Source organism: Cyprinodon tularosa, unplaced genomic scaffold (genome assembly GCF_016077235.1).
Source record: "Cyprinodon tularosa strain WSP-4 unplaced genomic scaffold, ASM1607723v1 ctg313, whole genome shotgun sequence".
Classification (NCBI taxonomy): Eukaryota; Metazoa; Chordata; class Actinopteri; order Cyprinodontiformes; family Cyprinodontidae; genus Cyprinodon; species Cyprinodon tularosa.
The window spans coordinates 1294687-1314694 of record NW_024039023.1 but is presented as its reverse complement, the minus strand read 5'-3'; the positions used below and the strand labels follow the sequence as shown (position 1 = coordinate 1314694).

Sequence of the window (20008 nt, the reverse complement as noted above, 5' to 3'; positions counted from 1 at the left end):
TAAATGGGAGCTGTTATAAACATCAGCTTTTTTAATGGGACAAAGCAAAAAAAAAAAAAAAAAAAAAACACAAACCATGTTACTGATGTATGAACAGAACTTCTCTTCTCAAAACGTAGGCTGAAAACATTCATAGGCACTGCCTACTCATTTTCTTTTTTTGGTTAAATTAAAAATAACTCAACTTTATAAGGCAACAAAATAGATTTTTTTCCCCCTAATTTCTATTGACATAACTGTAGACAAGCTGCAAAAAATCTGAGGTCTAGAAGTAGGGTTCTTGATCTATAAAAACAACCACTACAATGGTGTAAAACAATAATTTAAATTATAAAGTTGTTTCTTTTCTTGAATCTAAAGACTTCTGCATTACATAGCAATGCTGCTTGTCCTCCAGTCTGCTGGACGAGTGAAATGTTGCTCTTCCTCTACTGCATACGGACCAGAAACGGACAGAGATGCTACTTTCAACCAGCCGCCCGGGATCAGTTTCCCCCAACCAGGAGCAAGCACGCATTCTCATTGAACATGTCTTTATACAGATTTAGTACAATTTAACAGACTGGTTGGCTATTTACATATAACAGGCTTCCAAATAAAATAGCAGATAAAGTGGAATGCAAAAAAAAAATAAAATAAAAATTTGAGTACTTCAAATTTTGTGAAAACTATACGTTTTGTGCAATCTTTGTCTGCCTGTACACAAGATAAGAGTGGCAGTAATCCCTGCAATTGTTTTGAGATATACTAATTAAAAGAAAATCAGCCACTTAAAGTTGTCCAAACAAAACATACAAGGGTCTTGAATGTACATGATTAGATGGCATCGCTTTAACAATTCTTCACTCCTGAAATGAAACAAAAAAAATGCAAAAGCTCTTTATACAATGTCAGCATTTTAGGTTGACCAGAACAAAAAAAAAAAAAATGGAAATAAAAACACCTTTCTCTAGCAGTTTTGTAGCAAACCCTCTGAAAAAGAGGAAAGAAATAAAATAGCATAATAGTCCTTCTGGGTTTTGGGGTAGATGACGGGGACGTTTCTCTGTGAATAAAAGCATCAGTTCATGCACACACACACAAACACACACTTCTTATCCTGGGGTGAGTTTTCGCCGTCTGTTCCGTCCGGTCCAGGACATAAAGGAGCACTGGTGTTTTCTTTTTCCGATTGTTTAGCTGTAACCCATCCCTTCCCCCAACCTGCTAACCACTACAGTTGGTTAGAATACCTTGAGCGCACCCTGAGAACCCACTTCTGCTGCTTCACTACAGTGATGAGTGGACAGAGCAACGATGAGATCGACAAGCTTCAACGCAGAAGAAAGGATCAGCTAGTCGGTACGTGGAGTGGCTGTGTTGCAATACTGGAGATTACTGAGTGGAAGCGTTTGTTGCCTGTCCTCCGTGGTTGATTGGTAGATAGTGAGAAAATTCTGCCCTTCATGTTTTTGGCTTTTAGGGGCTGAAACAGGAAGGTTTCCTTTTTAGCTTCGATTCAATTCACTTAACACTCGTTTTGCTTTTAAACCAAACTTTCTGTAAGAAATATCTTGACAGATTTCTTTTTTTTTTCTGGCCATGAAGACACCAAGCCATTAGAACAGGCCAAGGAATGCAATGTGCATTAGCAGTGGCTTTGTCAGTGTTTGCATGTGTATCATCCTTCAACCTGCTGATTTGGGCAGTGGGTGAGACTTTGGGCTGGTTTAAAAAGAAAAGAAAAATGGCAGACCAGCTTCATTAACAGACAATTTGTGATGTGAAAGTCAGAGCACATCTGGTGCACTCCTTTCCCCAGCAGAGTATAATCCTTGTGTCCTTGGACGCTAAGAGGGGGCTGCTGTGATCAGTGGGTGGGGTATCCAGTGGTGCTCATGCCTGCCTGGTTGGTTAGCATTGTCCCGTTGACTCCCTGGCCAGCCTCCACTATGCCTCCGTTGCTCACAGCGCCCACGCCCGTCCATCCAGCTCCAGCATGTAAATGGCTAAAAGGGAGAAAAGAGTTTTCCAACGTTACAAAACAATATTCTGACCCATGGGTCACAACTGGCCAAGACTCCAAATTTACTGCTTTTATTTTGAAGGCAATCTGCACCCCTTTCTAGAAAAGCGAATTTAAGCCGAGTGCCTCAGTGAGCAGAAAACTGAAATCGATGAAAATTAATCTAAGAAATAAGACGGTTTAAATGGTTTGCTCAGTTTTTTATTTTAACTATGATTTAGAACATTGATGTTATCAGCTAAAAGGTCATTTTTACCTAAATGTTTCAGAGAAATACTTCCAGGATAAACTCCAGCACCCTGTGGCTGCAGGTGGGTTATAGTAAATGTCACTTACATCTTGATCTGAAACCTGATCTGATCCACCTCAGCAAAGTTAAGAAAATCTTTACTTTATATTTCCTATCACCATCTTTTTTTGCAGTTAAAACAAGTTTGGAATTTTCCACTGATATTGTTAAATGATTTTCAATAAAACAAAATTGGAGCATTGAAGATTTTCCAGCTATAAATGGAATCAATAATGACTACAAAAGTGCCAACAGTTCACCCCTAGAATATATATTCTCCCATTTATAATAGTATGACTGTCTTTAAAATGTTGTACAAATTATAAAATCAATAAGTTAACTGGTAATTTCAACATATAAAGTTAGAGTTTTACGTATACATTGGTTGACATTTTTAAGTTTCAGTTGCAAAATATGCAATAACTATACTCCATCGACTTTCTTCCGCTTTATCCAGGGCTGGGTCTCGGAGGCAGCAGTCTAAGCCGAGAAGCCCAGACTTCCTGATCCACCTCCTCCAGCTGTTCTGGGGGGACCCCGAGGCGACGCCAGGCCAGCTCAGAAACATAGTCCCTACAGCGTGTCCTGGGCCTTCCATGAGGCCTCCTACCAACAGGACATGCCTGGAACACCTCCAGAGGGAGGCGACCAGGAGGCATCCGGAATAGATACATATATAGAGACATTCTTCATCCTAGCAGCACAGGAATACCTTTAGCTGTTGAATCTTTAAAGGGCAAAGTGGAACAACTTTAAGGTGGCTTCTTGAAAACAAAAACAAAGAAAAAAAATTTTATGGTTTGTAAATTAATATATTTTTATCTTGATATTAACTTTGTTAAAAGCCCAGTTTTAGATCAGAATACATTGTGAAAAGGTTCAGGAAATGAAGTTCTGTTGAACAAGTTTGTAATCTAAATTGAAAAGCTTCATAATTAACCAGTTTTATTTTATATTTCCTCTACTTGCTTGTTGTTTAAAATAATCTAGATCATGAAAAACTCATTCAACTTTAAACTTTGAATCTCAAACCAACCAAAGCCTGGTGTGTTCCCTCCAGACAGAAACACACAGGCTGGATGCTGCTCTAAAATAGAAACATAAGTAAATGGATAAACAAATACAAATAGATTAAATTTGGCTTCAATGTTTTTCTAAGAATCCAAATCTCTTAAATAAAAGCCAGTGAATTCATTATTTACTTTTATTGTGCTCATTTTGAAGTGCAATAATGCAGAACACGTTTTGCAGTACTTTAAGGGATTTAGGAGAAAAAAAATGCCTTGGTTTTTGCAGAGACAAATTGATTGGGCTAAAAAAAACAAATATGTAAAAAGCCTATCCCTAAGACTCACAGAGCTTCAGAACCTTCCTGCTTTTCATGTTTAAGCTTCTGTTTTATATCAACATATACTTCATATCGTGTCTCAGACCTGAAAAATAAAATTCAGCCAGAGCAAATTTATTTGTAGGGTTTCATGGTCAAGATGTTAAAAATAATTTGATTTAACTCATTAGGCTGCCTTCTTTAGACCATTGAAATCTGCCTTTCAGTAAGAAGCAGTGCTGTTTATTTCGGATTGGTGTAATGTTTCCACTCACTTGTAGCCCTGCTGATCCCAGGCCTGCCCATAGACGCCATAGCTTGGCACCTGCCATCCATTGGGCACGTACTGACCGATCTGCTGTGTGTTGCTGTACCACTGCCCCCACTGATTGTAAGGTTGGGCAGCGAAGCTCAAGGTGTTCTGCTAAAATACAAAAACGTGCATTGAGGAGACACATCTAATTATTTATTTTTACAGAGAAATTATAGATTTTACAGGGAAGGAATTGTCATACCTGTGCCATCTGTACCTGCTGAATGGGACCCTGTACGATATCTGTTGTTTCCTTCCCCCAGTAACACTTCACAATGTTGCCCTCTATGGAAGTGCCATTAACAGAAACTATGGCATGAGCTGCTGCCTCGTGGGAGTTGAACCTGATAGTAGAAAAGACCTGAAACATCAAGTTACCCTAAAAAGATAACTCATCTGACAGGTAGATGAGGTTTCCCCCTAAAACAGGCAGATCTAAAAGTCAGGTTACCTCACAAAGGAGTAGCCTTTCTCTGGGAAAACACGGATTTCCATTATTTGGCCAAAAGGTGAGAAAGTCTGTCTCATTAATTGCTCTGTGAATAAAAAGAGAAAGTGTGAATAGTGCTCAGTGCTTGTAAGACTGTGCCTTGATTACACTGTTTCTCACCTGTGAGACCTTGTGTGACTCCCCCGCAGTAGACTGTACAGTTACTGAGGCTGGATTGGTTTAACACCTCATCAAAGGAGAGCTGTTTGCTACTGGCTGCTAAAAAAAAAAGACAAACATGAAGATTTTGATTAAGAATATTCATTAAACTGCAAAATAATAAAACATGGCTGACAAAAAACAAAGGTTGACCACTACTAACTAACTTTCATTCGTTGTTTTAGGAGCAGGCTTCCTCGTGGCCCAGTTGGTCCTGATCTGTCGGCCTCCCAACCACTGCCCTCCCATTTGCTGGATGGCGTTTTCTGCATCCTAAACGTGAAAATAGAAGAAATGTCCCAAAAAGAACCTGAAAATATGTTCTGTACCATTACAAGTTATGTCACTTAGAGCTAAACGTACCCATTTGTTGAAGAAGGAGACAAACCCGTAGCCTTTAGATTTACCTGTGGCCATGTCTTTCACGACACGACAATCCCTGAAGGTAAACAAACACATTTAGACACAGTTAAAAAGTAACTGGTTACACTCTGAAATTACTGACATAGTAGCTCGACTTACGCTACCCTTTTGAAACCGTGCCGAGATCAGTCCGAGCACGGTAACTGAAATAACTATTGAGTGTAAATGGTATGCACAACTGAACCGGACCGCGCCGTACACTAAACTGGTACTAGATCAATAGTAGGGCTTGGCGCAGGTCAGTTCGGACCCAGTTCTCAGTTAACAAAGAGCGCATGAGCAGCCTCTGTAGTCATGAAATATTAGACATTTGAAAAAATATTAGCTTACCTACCGTGCCACACGATTTCTAGTGATGGTTCTGCTTAGCAGTGTGATGAACCTCAACGTCTGTTGTTTCCTGTGTCCTGTGTAAGCCCTGATTAGACCATCATGTACCGTATCCACTTCCTAAAACTTACTGTCAAGTAAATTCACCAAAGGCTGCCTTCGCCTCACTCTGTGCACACTTCCTGAATGTTACAAACGCCGCCATATTGAATTGCTTGTTTACATCTAGAGAGTACCATCGATCGTCACTAGGAGGCGAGGAACAGTGCTATTGTGGCATGTAAATGTTCGTAAGGCACTGAACTCAGCGCTGTTAACTGATACAAGATCGGCACGGATCAGTTTTCGGAGGATAGTGTAAATGGAGCTAGAATGTCATTCTGGTAAATCAAAATGCAGCTACAAGACATTGCTCAACATGAGGAACATAGATTATCTTTTTTCAGACTGGTATTGTTCTTAAATTTAACATGAAAAGTTTTTCGAAAGACGAATTTAAACTTAGGAGGACAAAGAGCGTTTGTAATAAAAAAAAAAAAAAAAAAAAAAAAAAAACACCACTATATTTCTATTTTTTAGCTAAAATTGCACATCATGAGCATGTGCAGTAGAAATACTGGAAGAAAAGAAGGATGGCCTTGTAGAGAAGCACCAATGAGAATAAACTTACGATATTTTTCCAAATGGAGCGAAAGCTGCTTTTATGTCATCTGTGGTGATTTCTGGACTCAGGTCTCCAACAAAAACATGGAAGTGACCTAAAAAAAAAATAAAACATTGTAAAAATATGAATTTGTAGATTTATTTCAGAAACAAATGAAGGCTACAACAGTTTCTACAATATGCACAACACTAGATTTCTTTAAAATGTCACTTTTCAGTTGCTCCCCCTAAAGTGTCTGGAAAAACTAGCCTTAACCCTGAACTTATGATTTCTACAAAGATATGGATTTATGTTCAGAGCAGAGGCCCCCAAAGTGGGGGTCACAAGACACCAGCAAAATATATGCGGAAATATGCAATTTTCCATCAAATAAATTAAAGTAACTTTCATTTATTTATCATGCATAGGATTTAACTACTACACATACCACAAAATTATAAAATGCATAATTTGTTTACCTATCTAACATATAATTAAAATATTAGATATACTATTAAATTATTAATCAAATGATTAAATTAAATGACATATTAGATCATTTGTTATGTAACAATTAGACCTAATAACATTTAATGAAATCCACAATAATTAAATTGCCCAATTATTTGATTTCAAAATTCCTAAACAAAATATAAAATAAATTTTCTTTTTTTTTTTAAATACCTACCATTTATAATTTTATAAATAAAGAGTGAAATAGTACTATGTATTTTTAGGGGGTCGCCAGTCTGTGGTGCGGTTATTTTTGGGGTCACAGGCTGAAATGTTTTGGGACTGGTTTAGTGTCATTATTCCACTCAAAGTCTTAAGGTCTTTGCATTAACTGGTATTTTCCCAGCTCTGTATGCGACTCCATCTGTAGAACAAAAATCCAACCAGAAGGAACAGTAAAATGCTTCACTAGTTTTCCGAAACAAGCAGACTCATAGAACGCACCACTAATAGCTGTCCACTGAAAAGATTTTCCCCAACAAGACGATGGATCTCTGCAGCTCCTCCTTTAATTCCTTCCATTTTTAACCTGCCTGCTCGTTCATACAGATGGCCAGGTGGTCGTAGAGTTGCATTTAAGTGATACTCTTTCCAGTATCAGATGATTAACTAAATAATGCTCTGTGCCATGTTGTCTTTTTCCCCCCAATCTTTCTTCTCTGACCTTTCTGCTGTTTTCCTCAGTCTTCATGATGCATTAATGTTCTTAACAAACCTCTAAAGTCTTCACAACATTTTTGTATTCAAACAAAGATTTAACCTACCCAAGAGGATTCCTGTGACTAGGGAACCCCCACTGGTAAATTGCTACATCTGAACATCAGTAAATTAATGTAAACACCAAGCATATATATATATATATATATATATATATATATATATATATATATATATATATATATATATATATAAATAAATAAACCAAAAAATATATAAAAACAAAAAAATATATAAAAACAAAAAAACACGTGAAACACGACTAGCGATGGGAATTGAAAACCGATTCCTGTTCAGAACCAGTTCCGTGTTTTCCAAATCCATGGCACCGTTTGGCAGCTCGCTTAATGATTCCAGGCAGCACCAGAGCCTAGTGCTCTGGGCAGCACGACTTACGTCATGTTTTTTTACGCAACTTACGCACACCACATTCAGTAAGCAAGTATGACGTGACCAGTCTAGAAAAGCAAAATAAAAGCGGTCAAAGTGATAGAAAGTTGGGTTTCATTTTAAGGAAGAGAAAGATGGCAACAAGGCCCTCTGCAATCATTGCAACGTGGCAATGACATCAGTGGCAGGAAATACATCCAACATGCAGAAACACCTGCGCACACAACATGGCATACATTTTAACGAATGCCGTGTTTTTGATGCTTCCGGACAGAAGCTAAAGTTAAGACCAACATGGAAGGCAACTCTGGTGATAAGTAGCTAGTTTTATATCACTGGCTGTGCTTACTGTGGTTTCTAGTAAATCAGATGCCATCTCCGGAAATAAACCAATTTCCTTCCTCTCTTTGGGGTTATTAAACATGCCACGTAGTTGCTCCGCAGTTCAAGGACCAAGAGAAAGGTGACGCTCTTTTATTTAAATAAGGGGGAGATGAGTTTATTTCCCGAAATTTTACAGTAATGCTTTTTCATAAATGGATGCCTTCTCCATTAGATTGAAATGACTGTGACGAGACGGCAGCATGGCTGGCAGCTCCCGTGCACTACCTTCAGAAATAGAATGTCCCAGGCACAGATAGACGAATGTCACCGTGCGCTTACCAAGTTCTTTGTTTCACTGAATGGATAAGTGAATCAAAATCATGAAAATTTTATCAATTCCCAACCCTAGACTCGACTTTCTGTTTCTCAAACAGATAAGACATTCATGGAAAGAGTTACTTACTACTTGTGTCTTTCTTCTGGCTCGTTGGGGTTGTGGCCCAGTTAACCTTCACCTCCTGCAAGAAACACAGATGCAAAGCAGGGAAGACGAGAAGGTGAGAAATGAAGCATCCTACACATGAAAGGAGGTTTTTTTTTTCTTTGATTAGAGGGTGGGGGGGGGGAATCACACACCAGTTTTACTTTTGTTTTTATTTGTGACTGAGAAGTTCTGATTAAGATGGCCTCTGAAAGCCACAGAAATGCTTTAACCACCAACACAAACTAATCTTTATCTAATTTTACATAAACCTCTGCATTAGTCAAGACATTTATATAAACAGTGGAGAACATGAAGGGATATTAAGACTTCACCTTTATAATGAGGAACATTTCATTTTCAGGCTAGTAATTTGGAGTAAAACTGTAGGAAGTAAGGTCCAAATAACAAGGGACTTACAAACAAGTGATTTTTACGAACTTGTTATACTCCTCAAATGGTCCTTCAATACCTGTTGAGGATAAAATATTTTCAACTGAAAGTATTTTTTTTCTTAAAAAGGTGCTCTTATGTGGATTCTACGTGGAAATAACTGCAAAGAACACAAAGCATTAAAGATATAGGGGCACAGAAGAGCAGTGATTAAAGTAGATCAACATGTCAAATGTTGTATAAGAACAAAACAGGGCCACATTAAAGTCAATTAATTCATAAAACATAGGAGGGCTCAATAGGAATGATTGTTAAAACAGATAGAATGGAAAATGAAGTGACTGAAAACAATTACTACTGATTCCTCGTTGGCGCAGACGCACCGAGAAATCAGCTGGTGATTCAGCTTGATTGGTGCTGACCACTGATTAGACAGCTAGAGCCACAAAAAAACCTTGTATTTGCCCAAATCAACATGCTAAACAACACCAAAGCACAGCCATTCACCATGTGAATAAGTGAAAAACCCTAAAATACAACTCATTTGAGGTAAGTTATGCATCGAGACAAGTCTGCAGTTTAATCACAGCTAAATGTGAACAGGAAGTCTGACCACATTAGTGAAGGCGCTTTGTTATATATGTTTTCTGGCCAAACAGCCAGCCAAACTGACTGACTGACACAGGGCGTGAGAACGGCCAGTTCAGACTCAGTCTCTGGGCTAAAACCATTTGGACCAATCAAAAATTCAAAGAACTGGCTGCCATAAGAGCTTTTCTAAAAAAAAAAAAGTTTTTGCTGTAGACATCTGATTGGTTCATAGCTCTGTCCTCAGACTCTGTTAGTCCTGCAATTGAAACTGGGTCTCTTTCCAGACCCGATATGCCATCAACACAGTCAGTCAGACTGGCTGGCCGGGCTAAAGTTTTTGAGGATCTCAAATCTCTAAAAAGGCTAGCTGCTAAAGACAGTTTAAAATGTAAAAATCAATTATTTTATATTTTATATAAGGTTTCTAGGAAACATTGACTTTTCTCAAAATTTAAAGGAATAGTACACCCAAAACATGATTAGCCTTCATTTTCTACTCACCCCCATGCTGAACAACACTCTGGAGTACTTTTTTGATATCTCAAATGCATCTGGAGATCTGGGAGGCTTCTTGCTGTCTGCTGACATTCAAATAATGGAGGTCTATGGCGCCCGAGACAGAAAGGTCCATAAAAGTCCACAAAAAACGTTTCAATATTCCTCCATACTGCTCGTCCAATGTATTCCAAGTGTCCTGAGTGGGTAGCATCCAGAATTTACTCGAAACAAAGTCATTTAGAATGTTTTTAGAGCATAAACAGTAGTGTATAGGATTTCCTGAAAGCGCGCACCTGCGCGTTCATGACACTACGGAAGCCGGCAGACCAAACCAGATAAAAGTGCGCATTCAGCGTCTGCTCTGCCGATAATGCAAGCGTAGAAGAAGAAATGTGCTGTTTACCTGTGCAAAGAAAGAAACAACGAAAGAAAAATGTCTGAGGACTTCAGTGTTGAGGAAGAGCATGAGTTCTTTGCTGAGCTGAATGCGCACTTTCGTCTGGTTTGGTCTGCCGCGGTTTCCGTAGCGCCGTGAACGCCCTTTCAGGAAATCCTATACACTACTGTTTATGCTCTAAAAACATTCTAAATGACTTCGTTTCGAGTAAATTATGGATGCTACCCACTCAGAACACTTGGAATACGTTGGACGAGCAGTATGGAGGAATATTGAAACGTTTTTTGTGGACTTTTATGGACCTTTCTGTCTCGGGCACCATGGACCTCCATTATTTGAAGGTCAGCAGACAGCAAGAAGCCTCCCAGATCTCCAGATGCATTTGAGATATCAAAAAAGTACTCCAGAGTGTTGTTCAGCATGGGGGTGAGTAGAAAATGAAGGCTAATCATGTTTTGGGTGTACTATTCCTTTAATGAGAGGGGAAACACCAGTAAAGCTAAAAAACTAAATAAATCTAAATGCATATATATTTCTTCAAAAATATATTTAAAAAAAAGAAACCAGCATCGGAAAGTTAAAGCTTTATAAAAACAAAATTCTTAACCTGGGTATATATCCAACTTTCTACTCAGTGTAGGCTGCACAACATATTGAAAGATTATCCATATTACTGAACATATCTAATTTGACATATAACTAGACTATTATGACCTGTGGATGAAGCTAAACATGCTTGTAACATATTCGATGATGCTTCAATAAAATGTTTCAGAGTCTAAACTGGTGGTAAGATCGTAAAGCCGAGAAAGCTTGTAATTATATATAAAAGTAACCCAAAGCACCCCCGTTAATGAAATCAACCTAACTCAATGAATCCGATTTATATTTATGAGTTAATCCTGACGGGTGCTTCATGTTAACATTAGGAATCCACTGGCTATATTTAAACTAGGGCTGCAACAACGAATCGATAAAATCGATAAAAATCGACTTTTAAAAGCGTTGGCAACGAATGTCATCATCGATTAGTTGTGTCGCGCGATTATTGCGTCATCCGCCGCGCCGTCATCACTGCCTCTTGACTGAAAGAGGAAGAAAAAAAAATACGGCAGAGCGAGTCAGCGCCGCAGGTGCAGTGTTGCCAACTCCGCGACTTTTCAGACCCCTCCAGCGAATGTTTTTCAAAAAAGCGACTAGCGACAAATCTGGCGACTTTTTTCGGTGTCACTGGCGGCTTTTGGAGACTCTTACGTGAAAGCATGCATGTTCCTACTCTGCCGTGGGGCGCCTCCCCCACCCCAACCGCGTTTTCCCGCAGGAGTCCCTCTCAGTCAGAGCCTCAGCGTCCAGACTGCAAATGAAGCGCGCATGCACCGGGATTGACGGCGCAAATTGATCACAATAATTAAAATAGCCTGCGCTTTGTAAAGCGAAAAAAGTGATAACATGCAACTTTTTTCAAAAGAAATTAACATGGCACGGAACCACCATGTTTGTTTGGTTTTAAAGTAGGGAAACGTTACGTTAGTTTCTCAGGTAGCTCATCTGATGCTTTCCTTACCTTGTTAGTAGGTTACAGACAGTGATAAGGTTGGCTACTTATTTTACTTTTAATTTCATTTGAATTAGCTTAAGCAGCGTTTATATTTACTTTATAAATAAATTAACTTGCAAATTATGAGGGCAAGACTTTTAAAGTTTAAATCTTCTGGCAAAGATAAAGTAAAGATGATCCTGCAATTTATAGAAGTAAAGCAGAATAAAATCCAGCAAGATCAGTAATATGTCAATTAATTATATGCCACATTCCCATGTAAATATCTGTCTTTGGAGGATGTGTGTTTTACCACCCCTAGTTCTCTCATTTTTATTCCAAATACAATTTATAATTTGAATCACAGGGCTATTTTTATCTCTATGGTTCAGTATTTTCTCAAGTAGCAACTTTAACTGCTGTACTTTCCTGTCTTAAAAGGCAGAACTCTTCTAGTCTAAAAAAAACTCATTTGTTTAAATGGGGGGACCTGTTGTTTGAACCCCTTAGAGGCTTTTAAAAACAAAAATGTCTTTTTTTGCACTTTATGAAACAAAGTACCCTATATTTTGTGGATGTACAGCTACATTTCTCATGTAAGTTTGCGTAGTTTTAACACAAACATTAATTTTTCATCTTGCACCAGTACAGTTAATGAGCAACCTGTACTTGTGTGCTTGTTTGTTCTGTCTATAATGTTTATTTTGGAATAAAGAGGTTAATATAAAAAATATTTTTTGTCCGATTCATCGATTAATCGAAAAAATAATCGTCCGATTCATCGATTTTTAAAATAATCGTTAGTTGCAGCCCTAATTTAAACCAATGCAGGCTCAGTAATGTCAAGCACAGACAAGGTTTTCCAGGTTTTCCTAAATAAAAGCTCAGAGGTTGTTGACTGGATTTGGCAGCAGAATGGTAAAATATTAGTTTTTATGGTTACAGAAGTGAGAAAAAAATATTATAAAATGGTAAGAGGTTGCAGGCGGGAAATGGAAATAATTCAATTTCTGACAATACAGTGTGGAAAAAGGAAATATGCAAGCAACAAGTATTCATTTGCTATGAAGCTGAGAACACAAATACACCACCCATTTATATATTTATGTTATGACAGTGAAATTATTATTTTTTTTTTCTGGAAACTCAGTGTGCATTAATTTTTCAGTATAAGCACAAGCTTTAGAAAATGCTTTAGATTAAGATGATTATATGTGTCAAGAATAAGGAAATGGCGGTCTGGACTCCATCTTCAGCGTAAGTAACACATCTGAGTGTACAGCGTAAAACCCGATCAATGCAAAACAAGCACTCAGTGATGTTTTCAATAAATAAAACATCAGTAAAGCCGTCTTAGTTTGACTTAACTTGATTTACGATCTCAAAGTTTGTGTTTGTTTGTTTAAAGGTTTGAAGGAAGGTAGTAAAGATGAAGTGTGGTGCTCCCTATTAAGACACAGCAATTGTGCACAGAGGAATGATTTGTAAAGCTGAATAAAACAAAACACACAGTAGAGCAGGAAACCAGAAGAAATATAATCAAACAAGTTTAACCAGTTGTTTGGTAATAGCCTTGCCCAACCAGCCTTGCCCTTGGACACTCACCAAGGAGTAATGATAGCTTACCTTACCCAGTATTTTCCGACCATTCATGGCTGCGATTGTAGCCGTGGCATGTCTATGCTCATAGAACTCCACAAAGCAGTATGGATCATGACCTGCTGTCTGGGATGGAAAAAAAGACAGAGTTTAAGTACATGTGAGCCCAATTGGATAAGCATTAGGTAGGAAAATGAGAGGCTGCATAAACCACTGCACGCTGAAAAATAAAATGAAATCAAAATAAATACCAGAACAGTAAATCAAGGGTCTACATATTGAATGTTTTAAAATAGAGCTAACATGAAATGAGGATGAATAACTCACATCTACTATCATTTTGCAGCTTTTACAGGGTCCTATTTGGCTGAACAACTCCAAGATGAGGGCCTCCGTCACGTCCCGGGAGAGGTTCCCCACATACCTACATACACAGCAGCAACAAAACATGAGTGGCTTGTGATAAAACCTCAATGGTAAGCAGACCCAATGATAATGTGTGCCTAGAAGCCTGTTTAAATTTTGATGAATTCAAAGATGCAAGAGCTTGTTATCATTGACTTATCAGCCAGCGGGACTCTCAAGCCTATTTCCCACTGAAAATAGCTTGTTATCCCTGGTTTTTCCAAACCCCCTAACAATCGGCATTTTGCTCTCTTCCAATTGGCAAAAAAAACGGAGTCTAACCCCTCGTTGACAAGCTGCGTAGCCTTTGTCTTCCCGCAGCTGCTTGTCTGATGACACCATCATGCTGGGTTAGCTTTGATGGTGTCACCAGTGCGACAGAAATCAAGAAAGTAAACAAAGAGCAACAAGTAAGGAAGTAAGAGCATAGTAAGTGTGCTTTAATGTTTAGCTCTGTTATCTGTCCGAATCCCTCTCACCGGCGCAGCTCCGTGTTTATGGAATCTAAACCCTTTTTCCGGCTTGTTAGTTCAGGTGTGGCTATCACGTTGTGTTAAGGGCAGATTAGACTTGCAACCGTACACATCAAATTGCGCTTGGGTCCCGGGTAGACACGCATCAATGAGATGTTTCCACTGCCACTAAAAGCAGATTGTTCCAGGGTTTAAATGGGTTTTTCAGCCAGCGAGAAAGGGGTATCATTAAGTCAATCTTTTTTACAATCGGTGATTGAAAGTACTACCAAATCACACTGAGACTAATACTCCATGATGTCAAAGTTTAAAAACAGCTATCAGCTTCATTTTCGAGGCATTACAAAATGGAAGACTTTAGTGGGCGCTGTTTATTACACTCTTTAACCATTTTGTAAACCCACTGGTGAGCAACCTCTCCTTCAGGGTGTATTCAATCTGAATGGCAAAGAGGCTAACTGTTTTTTAGCATAAAAAAGAAAGAAAAAAAAAAAGAAAAAATATGTTGGGAGCAAGTCCCCCGTTTAGTTTTTTTGAGGTTTCTATCCATTAGGGGTGGAACGGTTCACAAAATCCACGGTTCGGTTCGATTCACGGTTTCGTGGTCATGGTTTTCGGTTCGGTTCGATACATGTTGATTGTTACACCGAAATCCCATAAAAATTTATGAAATTAATGAAAAAATCCCTCAAAAATAATGGATTGTAATTATTTTAAATGATCCGCAGAAACCCTGGATCATTTCCGTATGTTTTGCTGCTTTGAATTTAATAATCTCGCGCATGCTCTCTACCATCCCAAGGGACTCAGAGGGGAGCGGACGGGAGCCACAGGGGGGGGTGTAGTCTTTGCTTTGAGCAGCCGGTCTGGAGCGCAGCGGGGATTGCTGACGGAGTATGAGGGATTTCGGGGTTAGCCTGACATGTTGGTCATGTTGCTGTTAGCATAAACAAAACGTGTTGCACAATGCTTGCACACTGTTGCATTTTTATCCACAACTTTCTTTCCGCCGTCATCGTAGGTCACTCTAAATGCAAAGCGGTCCCATACAGCAGACCCATAAAGTGCTGCAGGTCTTCCAACTTTCAACTGTTCTTTCCCACTCGCCATTCCGACACAATTCTCCACAACAACTGATTTTTTTTTCTGCTACACCCGGCTAAGCTGCTTCGCTTCTTCTTCTTCTTGTTTACTACTGGTGGTTGGCTTTGGTCGCAGTACCGCCACCTTCTGCTCTGGAGTGTAAACGCTTCGCCTATGAGAAAAAGGAGCAGCGCATGAACCGAACGCAACACATGCGAATCGAACCAAGACAGTCGAACCGAACGGTTCAGACGGTTTTCATAAATCGTCCCATCCCTACTATCCATGTTAAAAACAAGGACTTAAAACAAAAAAGTGAGGGGTGGGTAAAATGTTGAAATGTTTCAGCCAACTTATAGTTGCATAATGTGTTGTGCATCTGTATGCTTAAAGAAATATCAACAGAAACTAAAGTTAAAGGTTACAGATGCTAATCGATATTTACTCATTAACTATATAATGAAAATTATCTATCTTCCCTTTCAATTTTTCTTCGCGCATAACATTTGAACTGCTTTCCATGAACTTTGCCACGATGAAACAAGCATCTGCAAATTAAACAGACAGGCTTGACCCACTTATTCCCATAGCATTATGGAGGAATCTGCAGGCAGCAAGATCCTAACACTCAACAGGCCATTCAGCCAAAAAATTCTTAATAAATAATAAATCAAACCTTCTTTTCAAACATAAAAAAATTTAGAATGGAATTTTCTCAAAACACAAAAAGTGCTCTCAGGTATTTGTTTTCCTTCTAACAATTTGTTAGAACAGTCTTTAATAAGTATGTTGGGCGCTATTCTAAAAGATACATTTATTAAGAGGCATAAACCTCCGGAAGTTACAGAGGTGTAACTGAAGATAAAAAGAAATATTCGAATTATAGCAACATTTCTAAAATATTTACATTCAATCTTGCCGTTGAGCGAGCTTTCAGATCATCACGATATAAATATCAATAAATATTCATGCCAGTTACAAACACACACAATTGAACAAGTAAATGTAGATTAAATTCCTAAATAGATTTACATAAAAAAAAACAAATGCACCAAATTAATTTGAAAATATATTTTCATTATGAAGAATACATTTTTATTGCAATTTTAAGGAAAAAAAATGTATTTGGAATATTAAACTTAAAAAGAAATCACATTTCTGAGTCACATTTTTACCCCAAGAAAAGTAATCCATGGATAAGAGTTACTTTATTAAACAGTCATACTTTATTTAACAGAGAACCTAGCACTGATGATCTTGTCTTCAATAAACACAAAGTAATGGAGGTATGTATATTTCTTGAATATATATATTTTAATACACATAGGGAATTAAAATAGTGTATTGTTTTTAATTTCATTTTTTTGGAATGAGTATGACCTTGAAGACTGAGAATCTTCAGCAGCATAATATCTAATCAAGTTTCTTTCTGAAGAACTACTAATGTTTTTCTTTATTTGATCTCAAAATGAAATATTACTACAAAGCTGGTCGATATGGGCTTAAAATCTTATCACTATATCTTGTGGTACTATTGTGATTATAATAAAATTGACACTCTTCATTACTTATTTGAGGTCTTAGGTAATTGTATTGCTGTAACTGCATGCCACAGCACTAAGAGCAACACAAACTTAACCAGTTTCTGTAAGTACAAAAGAGGATTAGGGCCACTGGGAAAAAAAAAAAAGAAAAAAGTTAACTGATTTTAAAATTTGATTTCAGTATGACAAAAAAAGTCAGAATTCTAACTTTAATTTCAGAATTCTGACAGCTAAAAAACATGTTAGCATCAAGCCGTAGAGATGCCTGTTTAAGATTAGCTCTTTTGTTTTAATCACCTTCTGCTCTTCCATTAATAAAATAGCATCACTGAGGACCCCTCATACATGTAAAAAGTTGCCTAATTGCATAATTTTCCACCAATGTGTTATTGGCCCTCCCAAATAACTCACATCTTTGTCAGTGAAGCCGAGTACTCCCACATCTCTTCCTTCATGGTGCCCATCTACATTAAGATCCAAAATTCTGACATTAAAGTCAGAATTCTGAGATTAAAATCAGAACTCTGAGATTACAGTCAGAATTCTGACTTTTTTTCCAATATTAAACCGAAATAAAATTTAAAAATCTGTCAACTTTTTTTATTTTTCAGTGTTCCTAATCCTCTTCCCAATTTTAAAACTTCAAAACTACTCCTGTGGCATCTATAGTCGCTAATAACCTCTGGTAATTTTTGCTGTAATCTCATTACTTAAGGCAAACTGTTCACTCTAAGATCATAAGGATGTCTATTTAACAATTAAAACATGCCATTTTTTGAAAACCATTACCAACAATTCTAAAAAAAACTCAACGCATTAAGCCTAAATCCATATTATTGATGTGATAAACAATGCAAACTAAAATAAAAACTGGGTTATAAAACAATTGGCCTGCACAATGACCAACATCAACCATGAATCGTTGTTCGGGGGTGAAACGCCAAACAGATCGGTTACATGAACCTTAGCTCAAAACAAATATTTTCCTATTTATCCAAGTGCGTTTAAAGCACACAAAAAGCGCTTTAATTACACTTAAAGTGGGAAGCTCCAAAATGTATATATTAGAGATTTTTCTGGAAGTAGCTAGCTTGTTATCTGGCTAGCATTAAGCGTTTCGTTTATCCCAATGGTAAACACTTTAAAATAATACGTTTAATGTGATCCAATATGTTAGCTTGCTCATTCTAGCTTAAAAACAAATTACAGCTTATAAACAGATATAAAGAGACGTATAAATATGCATGTACCGCTTAATGTTTTGTGACGAGAGCGAGCGGCTAGCTAAGAGCAACGCAGTCATTTACACTTACAAGGTTTTTGGCTGTTCGTCGTCCATTCTGTCTCACTTAGTGGCCGAAAACAAGTCGCGACCTTGTGAGCAAATCCACGACGATCAAAGTCCGCTATTGGTGACACAGTCACGGTAATTTAATAGAAGATGCAGAAGGTTTTGACACCGTTGTTAGCTTCAGAGTGAACAATGGGCTGCCGACAAAGATGGCGGAGCTACCGGGGGCCGATTCGAAACGCGCATGCGCAACAGTTCAGCCAGAGGCGACTTCTTCTTCTTCTTATGAGATTTTATGGCGGTTGGCAGACTTGTGAATTGTGCATTACCGCCACCAACTGATATGGAGTAAAGCAAGAAAACAGGAAACGATTCACCCCCCCCCCCCCCAAAAAAAAAAAAAAAAAAAAAAAAAAAAAAAAAAAAAAAAAAAACCTGTGTAACTTAAACCAACATAATACTAAATCACATTTGCCCATATAATTTTAATTTACTCTAGGTCATCGTAATTCTGCCAGTTTCTGATGGTCCCATCGGTCCTCCCATCATGCTTCCAACCATCTCCCAGTTCAAATCTTTAATGTCCAGATATTTTTCTGCAGCCTTCACTATTATTTTGATTTTTTCAGTTTTTTTTGTTGTCTGTGCAGTACAATTAATCACTTCTACCATGAAAAGAACAAAATTTGTCTTTTTAACAATTAGTGAGTCTTCATCAATTTTTGGAGATTTCTCTAGAGGTTTGGAATTTGCTGTGTGTTGAACTGTAGGTTTGGGTTTTTCTGACTGAGATGGGATCCTTTTTGCAGCTTCAGCGTAGGTTATTCCGAGCTCAAATTTCATTTTTTTAATTTCCTCAGACCTTTTGCTTGCTTCACAGCCGCGATAAGCAGCAGTATGTTCTCCACCACAATTACAGCATTTTATTTTAGCTTCTTTTCCACATTTTCCGTACTCATGTTCTCCTGCACACCTTCCACACCTCTGTTTCCCTTTACAAACTGCTGCAATGTGACCGAATTTTTGGCATTTGAAACATCTCAATGGTGGAGGTTTGGGTAGATTTTGACATTATAGCTTATGTAACCGATGACATACTTTGCTTGGTAATTGCTCTCTTCGAATTTAATTAACTCGAATAAAATCAGAATCTGATTACGTCAGATTCTGACTTTTTTTCAATATTAAACCGAAATAATTTAAAATTGTCAACTTTTTTTATTTTTCAGTGTCCTAATCCTTTCCCATTTTAAAACTCAGAAATCTCCTGTGATCTATAGTCGCTAGTAACTTGGTAATTTTTGGTAATCTCATTACTTAAGCAAACTGTTCACTCTAGTCTAAGATGTCTATTTAACAATTAAACTGCCATTTGTTGAAAACATTAACATCTTAAAAAACTCAACGCATTAAGCCTAAATCCTATTATTGATGTGATTAACATTGCAACTAAAATAAACTGGGTGTCTTAATAACATTGGCGTCACATGACCAACATACATGAATCGTTGTTCGGGGGTGAAGCAACAGTCGGTTACTGAACTTAGCTCAAAACAAATTTTTCTATTTATCAGGCGTTTTTTTAAGGAACACAAGCGCTTTAATTACACTTAAAGTGGAGCTGCATAAATCGATTTAATTAGAGATTTTTGAATAGCTAGCTTTGTTATGCTGGGCATAAGCGTTGTTTATCCCAATGGTAACACTTTAAAATAATACGTTATGTGATCAATATGTTGCTTGCTCATTAGCTAAAAACAATTACCCTTATAAACAGATATAAGAGACGTTAA

At 37.7% G+C, this 20008-nt stretch overlaps 1 protein-coding gene across 3 annotated transcripts; it reads right to left on the bottom strand.

The window, feature by feature from the left end:
• On the bottom strand, nucleotides 1-18451 carry LOC119788275 (nucleolysin TIA-1-like). Of its 3 annotated transcripts, none has more exons than XM_038292509.1 (12): nucleotides 18238-18451; nucleotides 13747-13843; nucleotides 13447-13545; nucleotides 8387-8441; nucleotides 6007-6094; nucleotides 4947-5022; nucleotides 4751-4856; nucleotides 4545-4640; nucleotides 4386-4470; nucleotides 4152-4278; nucleotides 3897-4045; nucleotides 1-1988 (listed from the first exon to the last, which is right to left on the bottom strand). In XM_038292509.1, exons 1-12 carry the CDS (start codon nucleotides 18261-18263, stop codon nucleotides 1850-1852), a joined length of 1143 nt encoding a protein of 380 aa, XP_038148437.1. In that variant the 5' UTR covers nucleotides 18264-18451; the 3' UTR covers nucleotides 1-1849. The 3 variants fall into 3 exon arrangements, with proteins under 3 accessions (XP_038148437.1, XP_038148435.1, XP_038148436.1); XM_038292507.1 differs by having other exon boundaries at nucleotides 12-1988; nucleotides 4137-4278; nucleotides 4545-4643; XM_038292508.1 differs by having other exon boundaries at nucleotides 12-1988; nucleotides 4137-4278.
• Nucleotides 18452-20008: the final 1557 nt, after the last annotated feature.

What these genes read in the sequence shown, in the direction of transcription:
- LOC119788275 (XM_038292507.1), bottom strand. Translation starts at nt 18,263, where the DNA reads ATGGACGACGAACAGCCAAAAACCTT. An exon ending in GCTCCATTTGGAAAAATATC is followed by an intron (nt 5,023 to 6,006) that starts GTAAGTTTATTC and finishes GTTTACCTTCAG; the next exon opens with GGATTGTCGTGTCGTGAAAG. An exon ending in TCTCCTTCTTCAACAAATGG is followed by an intron (nt 4,857 to 4,946) that starts GTACGTTTAGCT and finishes TTTCACGTTTAG; the next exon opens with GATGCAGAAAACGCCATCCA.